We start from the raw sequence: 16,272 nt of genomic DNA, 5'->3' as shown, positions 1-16,272 counted from the left end.
CTCCATCTCTGGTGTGGTTTGTGGTACACAGAGCGGTGCTGCAGCCTCCCTGGGCAGGAGGCAATCGGCACAAATTGGTTTTCAGAGCTTTTTGGGCTGCTCCTAGCCACTCCTGTGACAAGTGCCTCATGCCCCCAAAAGCATCCATGTGGCTCTCTTCAAGAAATACTGCAGGTACCCAGCAGGGCTCCCACACCTGCATACTGCTGCTGAGCTGCATCCATTTGGGACTTAAGAGAACTGTAGCCTCAGGGAAAGCACAGGTTCATTTTTTGTTCCCAGCACCTGCATTGCACATGGGGACCAGCCACTTCTGCAAGTCCCGTGTCTGCAAGGAGAAGCCCTGAGAAGAGCCGGGGTCCGTATGTTGCCTCCACCTCCTCTCTAGCAGGTGCTGGGACGGGCTGCAGCGCTGTGTGGATGGAGGCCATGCCCCTCTTCTGAATCCTCGCTGCTGATGCTTGTCCTGGGCTAAGATGTGCGACATTGCAGAGCCTTTCACGTCTATCCTGGTTTTAGGTAGGACAGAGTTAATTTCCCTCCTAGTAGCTGGCAGGGTGCTATGTTTTGGATTAGAATGAGAAGAGCGCTGATAACATGCTGATGTTTTAATTGTTGTAGAGCAGTGCTTACACCAAGCCAAGGACTTTTCAGCTTCTCGCTCTGTCCTGCTAGCGAGCAGGCTGGGGGTGCAGCAGGAGCTGGGAGGGGACAGACCCAGGACAGCTGACCCAAACTGGCCAAAGGGGTATTCCATACCATCTGACGTCATGCTGAACAATATATAGGGGTGGCTAGCCGGGGTGGGGGGGCGGCTGCTCGGGGATAGGCTGGGCATCGGTCAACGGGTGGTGAGCAATTGCATTGTGCATCACATATTTCGTACACATTATTACTATTAATACTATTATTATTATTATTATTATTGTTATTATTTTCCCTGTCTTAATAAACTGTCCTTATCTCAACTCACAGACTTCACTTTCCCGTTTCTCTCCCCCATCCCAGAGAGGGATGGAGGAGGGTGAGCGAACGGCTGTGTGGTGTTCGGCTGCCAGCCGGGCTAAACCACAACAACGTCCTTCCAGGCTGATGAAACCATAGAAGGCGAGGAGGGGTTGCTGTACCTGACAAGGCGCCACAAGGGGCTGGCAGTGAACGCTTGTGCCTATGCCATCTTCTTCTGCAGACTTCTCCAGGCCCTCAGGTACGGTGAAGTGAGCTCCCACTGTTGGTAAAGCATGCTGCTTTGGTGGTGTAGTCATGTCAGGGGGGACCTCAAAGCACCGAGCTCTTCCCAAACTACTGCATTGTTACTGAGCTAAAGCATGACACAGGCACATCACTAGTCGGTCTGGTGTAGGTCCAGATAGCACCAATGTGTCCCTGGGAGAACCAGGGAAAGTACAGAGCTGGGGAAAGTAATGTCAGCCCTGAGCCCCATGGGTGCTGCACACACCAGGCTGTAGCCAGCAGCCTCTGCCTCTCTTGTAACCCTGCTGAGCACCAGGGCTGGATGTGAGGAGCAGGGCTGGGACGAGCTGTCTGGACTCGTGGCATGGGACCCTTCCTGGAGGGCAGGACTGCAGGTGGTCTGGGCAAACATGGCTCCCGCTGGGCTGACACCAGGTCCTCTGCTTCCCCAGACCAAGCGGGACCGAGGAGGCCTTGCCGACTTCCCTGGTGGGCAGCCACCGCCTGAAGGTTGGCATTATCGGCGGGGGCCACCTCGGGAAGCAGCTGGCCCGAGTGCTGCTGGCGCTGGGCCGGGCTCCGCGCCCTTCTATCCGCATTTCCACCTGGCGCCCCGAGAGCCTGGGTAAGTGCTCCCCAGCCAGGGCCCGGCAGTGGGACTCAATGAAAAAATTCCTCCTCCTAATCATATCAGGGCAGAGAGGAAGCAGGGGTTATTAAGTGGCTTTTTATAGATGCTGAAAACTAGCCAGATCCCAGGGCTCGGCTCTATGGCTTTAGATCAGCCTGCATGAACTGGGCTGAGCTCTCTGCATGTTAATTCCTGGCCGGGAGGCTGCCTGCTCCGTCACGCAGGTGCCCTTTGCCATGCAGGAGCAGTGATGGCAGCCAACGACCCCCTGCACCATTTTGGGTGGGCAGCCAGCCTGGGAGGGGTGGTCGTGCATCACCCGCACGTGGGTGCTTCTTCCCTGCGCTGGGTCCGTGGGCTCTGAGCCCCGTGCACCTCGCTTGCTGCAGCAGACCCGCAGGAGCAGGGCCTCGCCTGCCTCTACGACAACGCGCAGCTGGCGGCCTGGGCAGACGTCCTGTTCCTCTGCTGCCTGCCGTCACACGTGGCGTCCGTCTGCTCCGCTGTGCGGACGGCCATCCGGAAACCCTGCGTGGTGTACAGCCTCGTCACTGCGGTCCCTCTGCCCAGGTAAAACGGCCCACGCCATTTTTGCATCCCGAAGCTCGAGGGGTGAGGACAGTGTGTGTGCTCTGGCCCAGCCAGAGCTGCATGGGAGCACAGCTTTTACCGTGCCTCACGATTTTCCTGCAAAGCGTTGCTGCGAACCTGGTCATGGTCAGTCACTCCCCTAGGCCCCCAGCTGCTGGGTTCATGGGACCACTTCAGAATTTCAGCTCTCTGTTTTTCTAAAGGAAGCCCTAGGCTTTGTGGCTATGAACTCAGACACAGTCAGGAGGTGTCAAAGCAGGTCCAGCTCAAACACAGCACCGGTACTGAAACCCCGCTCCTGCCAGGGCCTCTGGTTACTGCTGTAAGATAACTGTGAGGTAACGCAGCGAAAAACTTGCAAGGCAGCAGTCTGCTTTTTCCTCAGGCAAAAAAGCAAACCCAGTGCACCGCATTTCCTTTCAGTTTGCAGATCCCACACAGGACAGCTGCTTCCTCCTCCCCACCCTGCTTCTCCCCCATCAGCCAAAGCAGGGCAATGCTGATGCTGATTGCAAGGCCGACGGAAGGGGCCAGGGGCTCTGGGACGAGGTGGGCTCTGAGATATCCTGCTCTTCTGGCACACTCGGTTCTTCGTGTGCATTTGTTTTCAGGTTGAAGCAACTCCTTTGCTACAATGCCATCGTGAGGCCACAGTACCAATGCTCTGGCAAGGAGCCTACGAAGGAGTGGGGGATGAAGGGGACAGTCACAGCAGCGCTGCAAGACCTTGCTGTTGTGCAGGCAACATGCCCCCTCAGCTCCCAGGGTAAAACCTCTCGCTTTGTTTAAACTCAATAGCAAAGATTAATTTTAATATCCTCACCTGAAATGATCCTAAATCAGAGGTTTCAAATAAACCAGCTCTGATTGCTAACGCAATTCTTTGCAGGCCTGTGAGTCGAGAATCTCTCTTCACACCTGTGTGCATATTGGTTGTTGACATTTGATTTTGTTTTGCAGGGAAAATTAGAGTCAATGGCAAATGGCTGGTGGGCATTTTCTATGCAGCCCTGAACAGCAGCATGTGGCAGAGCCTGCCTCACCAGAAGGCATTGAAATTGCTCAATGACCTCTGTTTTCCTGCACACTGCCCCATCTGTGCCGAGCAGAAAGCTTCCTGCCCACGGTTTGAGTGCGAGAGTTTTGTCAGCAAAAAATTTGCCTCTTCAATGACTCAAGAGGAGTAAGTAAAAGGTTGAATGCTGAGATGCTGCTTGTCCAGGTTTTCTCTTTGCTCTGAAACTTGCCACATCCCACAGCTGAAGCACGGGGCTGTCTTGTTGGGTTGGAAGGTGCTGAAATGTGTGCTGCTCTTAGGACCACACACCTGCCAGGAAAAGATTGCTTTAGGTATGTTAGCAATAAAAGACCAGGACTATCATCCCTGAGTTATTTTGTCCTGGTCCGTGGTTTCTGTTTGGCTAGTAGTTGGGATTGTCTGAAGCCGCTGGTCAGGACTGGGACACTGGATGCCAAAGAAAAGAAAAAAGAAAAGAAAAGAAAAGAAAAGAAAAGAAAAGAAAAGAAAAGAAAAGAAAAGAAAAGAAAAGAAAAGAAAAGAAGTCCTATTGGAATACCTGGAGAGGATGGTTTTTATGAGTAATGAACTTACATTAGTTCAAGACTGGGTTACTGAGGATGCAAAGTCAGGGGAACACTATTTGAGGGAAAAGGCTCCTACTGGTACAGGATCTCCACAGAGTCGTTATGTTTAGTTCTGCTATGCCTGGCACAGTAATGCCTGGAACACTTCAGCTTCACATCTCAGAGTCTGATTGTTTCTCAAAGACCAAAAAAAAAAAAAAAAGACAAAAGACTAGTAGACACTGAAGAAAGACGTTATTTGTTAAGTTATTAGCAAGCTGCAACAGACTGGTGTTGCCCATAAAAGATTCTGCTTGGTCTCTCTTCCCAGAACCTTCCCCTGGTTTGACCTGACAGATGCACAGCTGTGAGAGTCTCCCTTTAGCCAGCTGCTAGAAAAGAGTGAGTTTCTTCAGCAGCATCTTGCTCTGCTATACCAGGCATCTTTTGGAGACTGGCCTACAAAGCAGTGTGGGCTGATCAGCACCAAGACATCTCTTATATCAGCTGTGGCGGAGCCTGGCGTGGTGCTGGATCACAAAACCTCACTGTCCACAACTGCTTCCAATATTTTCTCAGAAATCCCAGAGGAAACTGCTGACTATGATTCTAAATCCTTGTAAGCTATAATGAAGCCCATGGCAGAATGATTTGCTGAGATCTCATCCCAAAGGGATAAAAGACCAGAGATACTGATAAACCTCTTCCATCATTTCCCCTTCCTGGACTCATGCAGTTTTATGTGGTAGAGGAAGAGACTGTAAGGACTTTGTATTGCTGGGAAAAAAATAATGCCAAAAAGCTAATAAACATTTATTTATCCGTTGCTCAGTTGTAATACAAACTATTGATGGAGATTTTCTCTTATAAATGATTATACACTAGAATTACATTCTTTTCCTTCTTTTTCCTCTGTTCTGAAACACCATTTTGCATCAATCTGCAGCTTTGCCAAGCATAAAAACAGCATTTTTACTAATGTGTCAGCACTGAGATCTCTTGATTTTCACCTTTTGAGAGAAGAACCACCTCTCCATGTGCTTGAAGCCTAAGCCTGTTTGCGAATAAATTGCTAAGGACGGCTTTGCTCATGAACAAAGGTCTTGTTGGACAGCTGTGGAATACGACAATGACTGCTGCCTCAGACAGGACTGAGGATTGAGAGAAGCAGCACTATTTGTTCTTGAACTCCTTAAAAGATGTTCCAGCCAACAACGTTATCTATGCATTTGCTTTTACAAGTTTTATACACCAGACTGCTTGGTAAACTTGTTTTTTTCCTGACTGCCCAAATCTTGCCTTATTTTAGTCTTAACTTACTTATCACACAGTCATCTCGGACTATGACCTGATACAGCTTCACTGGTTTCTGTTGCAGTTCCAGCGGAAAACTGAATTACAGTTGCTTTGTACTGGCTACAGCTTTGGTCTAAGTAACTAATCAGGATTGGGCCCTGTCCTTTTCTTTTTTCTTCCCCATGGGGGATCTCAAGCAAGGCTTTGACACCAAACAAAATAGTGATGATTTAGTCAGAAGCACTCTTTCTGCTGAGCCAGGCTTTAATCGACACTTACTCGTACTTCCTTGCTGGTGACAGTACATGTTCTAGATATGTTGTAAAATTAAAGCCCCCCCACCATTACAGACTCTGTGGTACTTCAGGGAAAAAACATTTAACTAGGTATTCTGTCTAGATCCACCCAGGACAAATCATTTTTCATTCCCTAACTTCTCTAGTTTAGCTTTCAGTACTCTCTCATACTTCCTGCCTCGTGTGGCAGTACTGTTCACTACGACAAACCACTGCTGGGTTCTGTCTCACAGGAAATCACTTCTGTGGTGAGGACAGGGATTGGTTGTTTATGTTCTAACTAAGCCCCTTCAGATCACTGACAGCAGCAGGCACCACAAATGTATACCAGTTATTGTATAGGCTATTTGTCTTACATCTGGGTCTAACAGCGAGCTCAGTCTGCAGACCCTAAAGCCTGCGAGAGATCTATTCACTTGCGCTTTAGTGAAATTGTTATCGATCACTGATAATTAAAATACATCTATGATTGAGTTTTTTGTGTTTTATTTAATCAACTATAAAACAGAAATGAAAGACAGTGGTAAAGTCATGCCTGATTTATGGGTTCTGCTTCTCTTAGTTCCTGGAAGCAAATGAAGGGCTGCAGAAAATCCTTGTGGAAAAGAGGCGATGTAGGGATGCGTTTGTTGTAATCAAACAGCTAAGAGCTACACTGGCCTTTTGCTTTATGGGGAGAATGTGGAACTGTACCTCCCTACTGCAAGGTAATAAAGGTATATACTGCTGTCCCAGCTGGGCTTCTTACAAAGGTGGAACTGCTGTGTGACTCTCTAATCCTGCCTCTGGGTGTCCTGCGATAAAGGGACAGCATCTGCCTCTAACCCAGTCTGGGCTTGTTGCAAAGGAGGAACTGTGCAGTAGGGCTCCAGGCCTGCTTCTTGGACAAACTGTGAGAAAGTGAGGGCATCTGCTTTCTCTCCTGATCGGGACTTTTGCTGCAGGAAGAGGCCCATGTTGTCTCTGTATGGGAGGGCAATGGATCTGCTGAAGACAGGCTCTTCGATCCCCAGCAACTCCCTCACATGTCGTGAAATCACCTGAAATACAAGACAAAAACATCAGAAATTCTCACTTCATAGGGCAATATCTCGTATTATACACTGAGCAGAAAAATGAACCGAGTTTCTTAATTTTGGAACATTTTCACTCTTGAATTTGCAACTCAGAAGGGCCATGATCTTGGCGTGACATTGTAAAAGGAAAGCAGACCACTCATTCTCCAGATTTGCTGTGGGTGATAGCATCAGAGCTGCTCTCTTTAGTGGCACAAACAGCTTGGCCTTCCTGTTTGCGCTCGCAGAACAAACAAGTTATGGGTGACTGAGCTGGAGCCTATACTGCTTAATGCAAAAACATTGCTGTTTGCTAAGTTATATTGTCAACAACAGTCTATACACAGAAGAAGAGGTGGAAAAACTAATTAAACCAATAAACCGTATTGCTCAAATCATGGGTGAGTGGCTGTAAGAGCCAGCTGGACCTGGCACTGTCAGTGAAGAGACTTGCCGTTATTTTTGAGTCACCTCTCAGAACGTAACCTTCCGATCTGCCTGAGGCTTTGAAATGCAGTTCTCAAGGTTTTACTCATCTTTCACAGCGTTTCCTCAACACCTTCCCCCAACCTTGGCTTGACTCTCAAGAACCTTGTCTGAAATCAAAAGAACGCCGGAGTGATATTTTCAGTGGTTTTGATATCATTCAAAATACCAATACAGTGGAATTAAAACCAGCAGTAACTTCACCTGTCCATGCTGAGTAGCCTTCACAAAACGTAATGTGGAGTTCTGTATCAAACTGCCATTTCCCCTAAATTGCAAAATGTTTCTGTGTCACTGAACCGACGCTATCACGCTAATTTCTATGGTAACTATCTGGGTTTTGACTATTTACAGCCTTTTGTTGATATTTCTTACTGGGAAGCTGGTGTGCCCCTGCGCACAGGTTTATGGCCTCACCTTTGCACCTGCTCCAGTCCACCCTTACTGACAGACCCAGGTGGGCCACGGTTTGCTCGGAGCTCTGCAAACCTGGATTCCAGCCAAGCAGGGCAGAGGTAGAAAACACAAACAGCGGGGTAGAGCATGGTCTTCAAGAACATCTAGGTTCCACTGAAGTCTGTCAGATGTGCCCAATTCACTTACAAGCTTCAGAAAACATTACTGAAAGAGACTCATTTCCCAGCTTGCTAAATTATGCCAGCTATCGCTTATTCTAGCTCTGATTAATTTCTTCTTAAGTTTCTGCAGGAGAAATAACAGGTTTTGCAGTTGATTTCTCTAGCCTGTGGCTTAGTGTTTCTCAGCTGTTAAACAACCACCATACAAAATCCCTGTATCCCAATGTGAGGGTGAGGATTAAAAAGCATATAAAATACTTGCCACCTTTGGCAAGTGCAAATGACTGACTACAAAGGTTGTGTCTGCTTGTACTAGAAATACTCTTTAAGGTGGCTGTCCGGAAAAAATCACCACTGCGATTTGATGCCTTCAACTCTGACCAACAGGCAAACTTGTGGTGCTGATCAATGTTTTTGGTGGCATATTCTATTTCAAACAAAGACTGAAGATTGTTCAGCGTAGTGGTGAAACTGCTTTTTGGTGCTCTAGAATAAAAAAGCAGCGCTCATACTCTATTCATTGGAGCATAAAGATTTTCTCTCTCCCTGGTTATTTGAATTTCTACCTTGTGTCCTCTGGGGAAAGCAACTGTAAATCACAATGCGAAACAAATGACTTGGCTCAGTAAATGCAGCCTCCAGTCCCTCTGTGGTTTCCATTACGGAGGAGGAGAAGGAAGAAAACGAAATTTAAGTCAACTTGCACTGATAAAGAATGGCATTAATGAATCAATTCTAGCAGAATCAAACCGCTTTGTCAAAGTACTACAACTTGGTAAATTATCCCTTCTAACCCCTGAAAAAAATGCAGTTGGATACTGCCTTTCTTTTAAAACCAGATAACTTTTCCCATCTGTGACCCAGAGTCTTGTCCTTATTCTGTGAAGAGCTTTGCTCTTCCAGGAAACATCTGTAAGGATTTTGGACCTGTTTTATCTGTTGAACTTTCCATTACATTTTCCCTTTTAGGATTACTTGTGTGGTCAGTTTCAATTTCTCAGCCGATATTGAAAACAGGAACAAAAGACAGGCCTGCAACTAAAGCAAAGTTAGTTTGCAGCTGAAGCAAAACCTCAGTTTTATTCCTGGGCTTGTCTTAGTTCCATTACATGATTTTGAGTTGCTATTTTTCTCTTTGCTCCTATTTTCATAGAGCTCTGAGGACCTCACAGGGATGCTGATGCTCACTGCAGTCACACTGTTGCAGTCTGAGCTCACACCTCACGCCAGGTCTCTGTGTTTATGCTCTGTAGGCTCGGAAGGCTCTGACCACCAGGTGTATGCATACCTGCTTTGAACTGAGACTCCTGCTCAAACCTAGTACCTTTTGATCCCATATCAGATTTCCTGCTGATCCTTCTGTATTAGCTGCATCTCTGCTAATATCAACAACATAAATCAGCCTAAAGTGGTTTTATCTAGGTTTCCTTCTACATTTCTTATTTTAAAGTGCTTTTTGGTATATAAATAGATTTCTTCAGTGACAAAGGCCTATGTTACCCTCTGTTTGGATTCAAGGTAGAGCTGTTTGACTTTGCAAGAGACCAGATTACAGCTTGATGTCAAAGGGAAGAACGCATTTAAAGAGAAGCATGAGATCAGCACAACCAAAACCACAGCCAACAGCAGATGACTGTGATTCTGACACTGGATCCATCCCTGCACGACTGAAGACTCTGAAACATCTCTCAGAACCGTTCAAACAAACCTAAACTCGCACTTCTCTGTTGATGATTACTGCTTTGTAGGGCACATGCTAATTGTTAGATACCTCTTTGCTAGTATTTATCTTCAGCTGTTGTGTTTACTGACTTTAAGGGTGTGGTAACTGCAAGCCACAGCAGTCAAACCACAGATCCCAGGAAAGAGAAAGACAAATTGTTATTAATTTCTCCATTTTACACTCTAAAACATAGGCAACACCTGTGCTGCTTCCACAGTTTAGTCACGTGCACGCCCTCTTTCAAAAATCCACATCTCCTTTGGCTAAAGCCTGCTTTGGCTGAAGTTTGGAGCTTTAATGGGAAGTAGACCAAAACATAATAATCACAAAAGCTAGAAGTTTTAGTGGGTCCTTTACCGTTTTGGTGTTAACCCAAACTTCATAACCAGCATCTCCAATATCTTATACCACTACACTTCTGCTGATTTTAATATAATTACACGATTCTGTAGAAAAGCAGTGTGATTTAATGAAGAGTAAACTTCAGCGTGTTTCAAATACTGAGCTGTAATACTTAGGCAATGAGCTGTTTAGGTAAGGTGTCTTGCTTCCTATTATCACCCCTAAATGAGGCAATAAAAGATCCAAGAATACGCTCCTCCATCATGGTTCTAGTGAAAACTCAATGAATTTAAAAGGATAGAAAAATGTCATACATATATTTTAGATGTGAAATGATTCTTTTCTAAACCTTCGGGAATCTGGAAGGCCAAACTATAGCTAAGAGCTTAACCATTGTTGTTTGTTAAAGAAAAGATGGCTTGAAAGGAAAATTACATGTTTATAAAACAGGGAAGAGGCAGAGATGTTGTTTGTGTTCAGCAGGGCATAAAACAAGGAAGCAATAATGAATTGACCCGCTGCTGCTTGAGAGCTGTGCTTCAATCGCTGCATGTTAAAGCTGACCAGATTTACAGATGCTCCACAAATCAAGTCAGATCAGCAAGTGGAAAGTTACTGAAAAGAAATTCTGAGGGAGTTTCTAGGAAAGCCATGTGCACCTCGCTAGGGATTTTTGTGGGGTCAGAGGACGAATGCAGGCTAACAGCAAGGCCAAGCACTCCTGAGGTACTTGTGGCATGCTGGAGAGGCAGCACGCCGTCTCCACGGATTTACACCCGAGGACTCGTCAAGCCCCCGCTTGCCCGAGGGATTTGTTTGCCCAGTTTCGGGCCCGCTCTCTGAGCACCCCGCCGAGGCGGCCGGGAAGGCGGCGAGCGTAGGCCGGGGCACCCGCACGTGGCCGAAGGCGGTGAGGCCCATGGCGGGCAGGCTGCTGCAGTTCACCAGGGCGAGGCGGCAGCCGGTGATGCCGTTGGCTCTGAAGCACTCCTGGGGGGAAGCGGAGCGGGTCAGCCGCGGAGCGGGTCAGCCGCGGAGCGGGTCAGCCGCGGGCTCACCCCCCCCACCCCCCCGCCGCGCGGCAGGCCCCGCGGCCCCGCACCTCGTACGGGGGGAAGCGGAGCCGCGCCACCCACTCGGCCACCTCCACGGCGCTCCGGGCCGGGCCGGGCAGGGCGGGCCCCGCCGCGGGCTCCAGGGCTCCACGTTCCCGTGACAACCCGCACTTCCTGCGGCCGCCCCGCGCCGTCCCTGCCCCGGCGCCGCTCGGGTGTTTCCGGCAGGGCGCTTCGGCTCCGCTCGGCCGTTTCCGCGCCGGGCCGCCCGCGCCCATGTCGGCCGTGCCGCCCGCCGCCGCCTCAGGACCCCGGTTCGAGCCCCCGGCCGCCGGGGCGCCGGGCGGCATCAGCGGCCCCCACGGCGGGGAGCGGCGGCGGCCCCGGGGCCCCTCAGGTACGGGGCGGGGGCGGCGAGCTGGGGCCGGGGGCCGCCCGCCTCCCGCAGGAGGGGCTGGGGGCGCGCAGGGGGCCCTCCGGGAGGGTGCTGGGCGGGGGGTTGGGGCTCGGGGCAGCGCAGGAGGCGCCAGGGAGGCTTCGGCTTCGTGGCGGCGGCCCGGGGGCTCCCAGCTGCGCGGCCAACTCCCGCCCTGGCTCCTTCTGCGTTACCCCGGCTTCGGAGAGCGGTTCTGCGCCGGGACCGCCTCAGTCCTGGTGCTCCCTTTTTCACGGTCGAGGCGCTTAAAAGCGTTCGTGCTGCAGGATGCCGGGTGCAGCCTGCAGCGCGGCAGGCTGGTGCAGCTTTCCGTCCCGCAGCCACGCCACCTCGCCAGCGTTTGGGTGTCGTTTCCCTCCTGCCTGAGCGTCTGTAAGTACCGCGAGTTATCTCACCTTCCCGCGTGTTCTGTTTGTCGTTAGAAAACGAAGATGCAGCCCGAGAGACAGAGCTTGCGGATCAGCCGGCGGAGTCCTCGGAGTCCAGCGCCTCGCAGCGCGGGTAGGAAACGTTCCTGTGCGGTGTGGCCCACGTGCGTGACAGCCCCTTTCACCCCCGCCGCCTCCTCTGTCCGAGAGCTGGCTCCGTGAAGGTGGAGAGAGGAGATGGGAGACAGTTGTCGGCTGTCGGACAGTATATACTGGAATCAGTGTAGGAGGAGTTGTTCCCGTAGGCTTAAGGTTGTTTTAAAGCCCATGAAATAGCGAAGTGCAGTTCATGGCTCACCTTTTTGGATCACAGAATCAGTCAGGCTGGGGAGAACGCTGGTAGGTTTTGTAGTCAACAAGAACTAATGAGCATTCGGCAGGAAGTTTTCTCTGTTCTCTCTGAAGGACGGCTTAATAATTAAGCATTTCCACCATGTATAGTTCTGGTGAAAGCTGAGCTAGAAAATGCATTTTACTGTTTTTTGGCAGCGTTGTTTGTTTTTTATTCTTCACCCATTGTCTTTCACATCACGCTTCCCTTAATGCTGCTGATCAACCGCCTTATCAGATGTGGCTTGTTATTACCTGTTGGGCAGATGGTGCTTGTGGTCAATCTGCTGGCTGCAAGCACAAACGCTGCATGCAGTGGAGTTTTCATTTACTAGCACGCATGTGTTGCATGCGACACAATTTTAGAAATTTGCAAGTTAAATTTGTCAGATGGAAGATCGCACTATTCATTAAATAACGACCTCATTAAGAAAATTAAAAAAAAAATCAACCAATGACCCTAGTTACTAGAATAGCAGTTTGATGTCATCTTGGCTTGATGCAAATGACATTGATATTAACTTTCTTGACCCCAAATGTGTTTTTATATCACTCTTTACTATGTCCTCTAATTTTCTTTAAAGAATGAATGTAGGCTGTGAGCAGAATGGCCAAAGTAGATGCTGGATGCTCATGTATGTTACCTGATAAATTGTATAAGTTGAATCTCCTTTGAAAGGAAGGGGGACAGTCCAAAAGGGTTACTTGAAGAGGAATTGGCTGAACATTTTATTTGTAGATCTGCTTACAGAGCTTGTACATTCTTCCAGTCGGAGTACAGATCTGGAAACAAAAGCCACATTTGCCCTGTTCTGGTCACCTGTATAGATGCAGCACGGAACGTCTCTGAGTTGAGCTGCGATTAAAAAATAAATCAATTAACTGTTCCAGGCTACACTGATAGTCTGATCTCTTGTTAATGAGAATATTTGTCCTTTGTGAAAGGAGAAATTTGAGGAAATATGTATGTAGTTTTCATTACTTCTGTGTTCTCACACTTAACGATCCTTCAGACCGAGGCAGTTTACATTAGTCTTGTAGTGCTGAGAGAAGGCTTCACTTTTCAAAAAAGATACTGTTACTAAAGACTAGGTTGCTTCTCATGGAGGTTTCGCATAGTGTCTAACAGTATGTCAGAGAAGACTTGTTCGGGCATCCATTTGAGTTCATTTGGGATGACAACTCTTTCCAGTTATATACAACATGCAGGAGGTTGTTTTTTAAACAGTAATTTAGAAAAATCTTCACGAGAGAAAGAATGTCAAGGTTATTGTTTCCTTTCCTGCTTATTCTTTTACTTCTTTGTACATTTCTTTTTGTTCTGACATGTCCATCTCCTCTTGTCACAGTGCAGATCTTGGACCTCTTTACTCTTGTGCTGCCACTGTATGTCTTACAGCTTGCTTGTCTGTGTAGCATATTTGGACACAGCAGAGAGGGATCTGTGTGTTCTCTGTATTTCTTGGGATTGCTAACGGGAAAGCTGTGATGGACCACTTAAACTGAGGGCGTTTTCAGGATGGCTGTCCAAACTGTTTCGAATCCTTTCATTGATCCAGCTGGCCTGTGATGGAATATACGGGTGTCATGTACTAGCTGGCATAGCAGAAGTTGTCCTTTCTTGAGCAGAAAAAGTTACTGCTGATTTCTGTGCTTCGTACGGTGTTATGAGTTCCTCCTGGGGAAATGAGGGCAGAAGTGGGGTGTTGGAGGGCTCTTTGCACAGGTGGTGGGTGCTGACCGCAGGAAGCTGGTTGCCTCCTGTCCCCTTGAATTCCAGTTGCAGAGCGGAGTGAGCCCTGTCATGGCTGAGCTCTGCCACTTGTACCCTGGGTGTAAGTGCTAAATTGTAGTGCTCTCTTCCTCCGAGAGGTCGCAGATTAGGTCGCCTGTGAGTGTCGGAGTGACAGAGGATTCGAAGGAAGAAGGTTGCACTTTGAAGGACCAGGAAGCGGCTGAACTAGAAGAGAAGCTGCCTGACCAAACCCAGCCCACCAAAGAGGTAAGTGGGTGTTTCTTAACTTTAAAAGAAAGGAAAAGAGGTGCAGCGACATTTCTTCCACCCTGCTGCTGTGCTTAATGACTGTGAGACTGAGGCTTTAAGGACTGTGTTAATATGAAAATAATATTAACGTAGATTCAGTTATATTTCTTCTATATGTTAGTGGGAAGTAAAAGTTATCAATCAGCCGTGTGAAATCCCTTGTGTCTTTGGCTAGTCCTTACTTCCCTGCAGTTTTTGGCTTGTTAAGGCTTCAAGGTTATTTTCACCTTCTGCGTCTTGTCTGGGTCTTTTGGGGATTCCCTTCTTGCGGATTTACGGGAGAGGGAGCTGAAGGGAATCTGCCATCTTTCGTTTCTTTTGGTGAGCAGCCAATTTGGTTGCACTACAAATACATTTGGGAAATGCTTTGCAAGTAGCATGCAGCTCAGGAGCTGTGCATTTTTATACATTAGGAGAGAGGGCTGGCCCTAATAAACCAGATGGACCCTTACCCAGGATGCAGTGAATGTCGGTGTGATCGTGGTGCAGTCTAAATGCAGACAGAGCTGAAAAGCTCACCCTAGAGAGACAGTGCCTTGGGAGTGCTTTCCAAGAGTAGTCCTCTAAATCTGCAAGGCTGTTTGTTGCTTTGCTGAAGGATGACAGTTAGCTCCGAGGCAGATGCAAACATGTGCCTGCCCAGCCTCCTGGGGAGGCTGAGGGGTCTGTAATTTGTGACATTAATGCAGCATTTTTCTCCAGAGTTTATGAATTTGGTGCTGTGGCGGGGAATAATGCAGAGGTGCCTCAGAACCAGCTGTTTCTTTTCAGCTGTAACAGAAGCTTCTGCAGGATCCGACTTGACTTCAGAAAGATTCTTAGATTATTACTGATTTGTTTTAAGTCCAGCTGAGGACTTTCTTATTTTGATAGTCTGTGTGACTCTGTGCTTTGTGCAGGAAGCTGTTGTTCGAATGACCAACTACCACATACATCAAGGAGGAGGGGATATAGTCATGATTCAGTCGGATCACACTGGTGCTGTGGATATCCTTTCTGCTGAGCTGGAGACTGCAGACCTCCTTGGGGAGCAGAGGAAAGGTGAGGCCTGAAAGGGCAACACTTATCAATGACTCTGTGGGCACTTTTAAAGTGCCAGTGCCTGCCTTGGCCAGAGAAGAGCAGAGGCTGTGTCAGGGGCACTGCTGACTCCTGCTGGAAGTGTGGGTTCTTGGCTAGTGTTGTGCGAAAACTTCACATCTGCTTCTGGGAGCAGGCTCCAGGATAAGAGAGTCTTATCAGAAATAGCTTCGCTGTTTTCATGTAACAGTTTGTCGGTAGTGAAAAGTAAGATGAGCTGCTGATCTTTCTCCCTTGTCTCAGCTCAGCCTCCCCCTCTGGCTCCACCCACTACGTGGACCATGGGGAAGATGAAGGAATTCAAAACCAAGGTGGGAAAGGAGAAGAATGCTAGGATGGTGGTGAAGCGAGGTGAGGTGGTGACGGTCCGTGTGCCAACCCATCCTGATGGGAAACGTCTTTGCTGGGAGTTCGCTACAGATGACTACGACATTGGATTTGGAGTCTATTTTGACTGGACCACTGTTACTAGCACTGCCATTACTGTTCAGGTCAGCGAATCCAGTGATGAGGAGGATGAAGAGGAGGAAGAAGAAATTGAAGGTTGGTGCAAAGCTCATGAAGGTTAATTTGTGGTGCTTCTTGCCATGCTGCTGCATGTCTGTCAGATGCTGTAATTTCCATCTACTTTGCTTACCCAGACTGCTTATCTCTGCAGCCTTTTGAGTTTTGGTTAGGCTGTAATGAGAAAGCATTTAACCCTTCCTGCTCTAGCATATGTCAGTGGCTGTTATTCTCCAAGAACATTCCTGAAATTCAGCACACCGAAAAATAAATCAGAAATCACTTGTTCAGCTTCCAGCCGATAATGAGATTAGGGTCTGAAACTTTAACTTGAGTGTTTTGCTCAGCCTCTGAGGCTGAGAAATATCTGGTGGCAGGTGGGAGCAAAAAGGTTCTTTTTTTGTGTGTGTGTGTTTTGTTGTTTGTTTGTGTCTTTTTTCCTAGTATATCAGGCGCTCCTGTTGACTGCATTTGGGAGGACTGCGGCCTGTGTCCTTGTAGCTGTGAGAAGCATGTTACCTGTTCTTTGTCTTAAGTGTATTTGTGACTAGTGCAGCTGGGGGATTGTTGTCTGAAATTATTCTTGCAAGTTCTCCAAAGTATATAAGTTCCTATGTGA

General features: G+C 48.2%; 3 protein-coding genes across 3 annotated transcripts in view; 2 read left to right on the top strand and 1 right to left on the bottom strand.

The window, feature by feature from the left end:
* Positions 1-1,073: 1,073 nt before the first annotated feature.
* On the top strand, positions 1,074-4,493 carry NOXRED1 (NADP dependent oxidoreductase domain containing 1; the record flags this gene model as incomplete). The annotated part of the gene is made up of 6 exons (XM_050711136.1): positions 1,074-1,207; positions 1,647-1,819; positions 2,215-2,395; positions 3,028-3,182; positions 3,377-3,599; positions 4,332-4,493. Coding segments are annotated over 6 exons (906 nt in total), but the record flags the coding sequence as incomplete, so codon positions are not given.
* Positions 4,494-4,836: 343 nt separating this feature from the next.
* SAMD15 (sterile alpha motif domain containing 15) lies at positions 4,837-11,109 on the bottom strand. The gene is made up of 2 exons (XM_050711135.1): positions 10,879-11,109; positions 4,837-6,632 (listed from the first exon to the last, which is right to left on the bottom strand). The coding sequence occupies exons 1-2, from the start codon at positions 11,107-11,109 to the stop codon at positions 6,366-6,368; spliced, it is 498 nt and encodes a 165-aa protein (XP_050567092.1). The 3' UTR covers positions 4,837-6,365.
* Positions 11,107-16,272, top strand: part of TMED8 (transmembrane p24 trafficking protein family member 8) — an 11,836-nt gene continuing 6,670 nt past the window's right edge. Inside the window, exons 1-5 of the mRNA XM_035539141.2 lie at positions 11,107-11,228; positions 11,690-11,768; positions 13,898-14,027; positions 14,969-15,110; positions 15,393-15,692. Of these exons, the coding sequence (XP_035395034.2) occupies positions 11,108-11,228; positions 11,690-11,768; positions 13,898-14,027; positions 14,969-15,110; positions 15,393-15,692 (772 nt within the window). The 5' untranslated portion in view covers position 11,107. The remainder of the gene's footprint in view (positions 11,229-11,689; positions 11,769-13,897; positions 14,028-14,968; positions 15,111-15,392; positions 15,693-16,272) is intronic.

Source organism: Cygnus atratus, chromosome 5 (genome assembly GCF_013377495.2).
Source record: "Cygnus atratus isolate AKBS03 ecotype Queensland, Australia chromosome 5, CAtr_DNAZoo_HiC_assembly, whole genome shotgun sequence".
Lineage (NCBI taxonomy): Eukaryota > Metazoa > Chordata > Aves > Anseriformes > Anatidae > Cygnus > Cygnus atratus.
The sequence above is the reverse complement of the archived record's forward strand: the minus strand, read 5'-3'. Positions and strand labels throughout refer to the sequence as shown.

Bases quoted from the DNA above. Each gene is read 5' to 3' on its own strand.
- SAMD15 (XM_050711135.1), bottom strand. From the start codon at position 11,109: ATGGGCGCGGGCGGCCCGGCGCGGAAACGGCCGAGCGGAGCCGAAGCG. The intron at 6,633-10,878 runs GTGCGGGGCCGC...CTTGTATTTCAG, and splicing joins TCCGCTTCCCCCCGTACGAG to GTGATTTCACGACATGTGAG.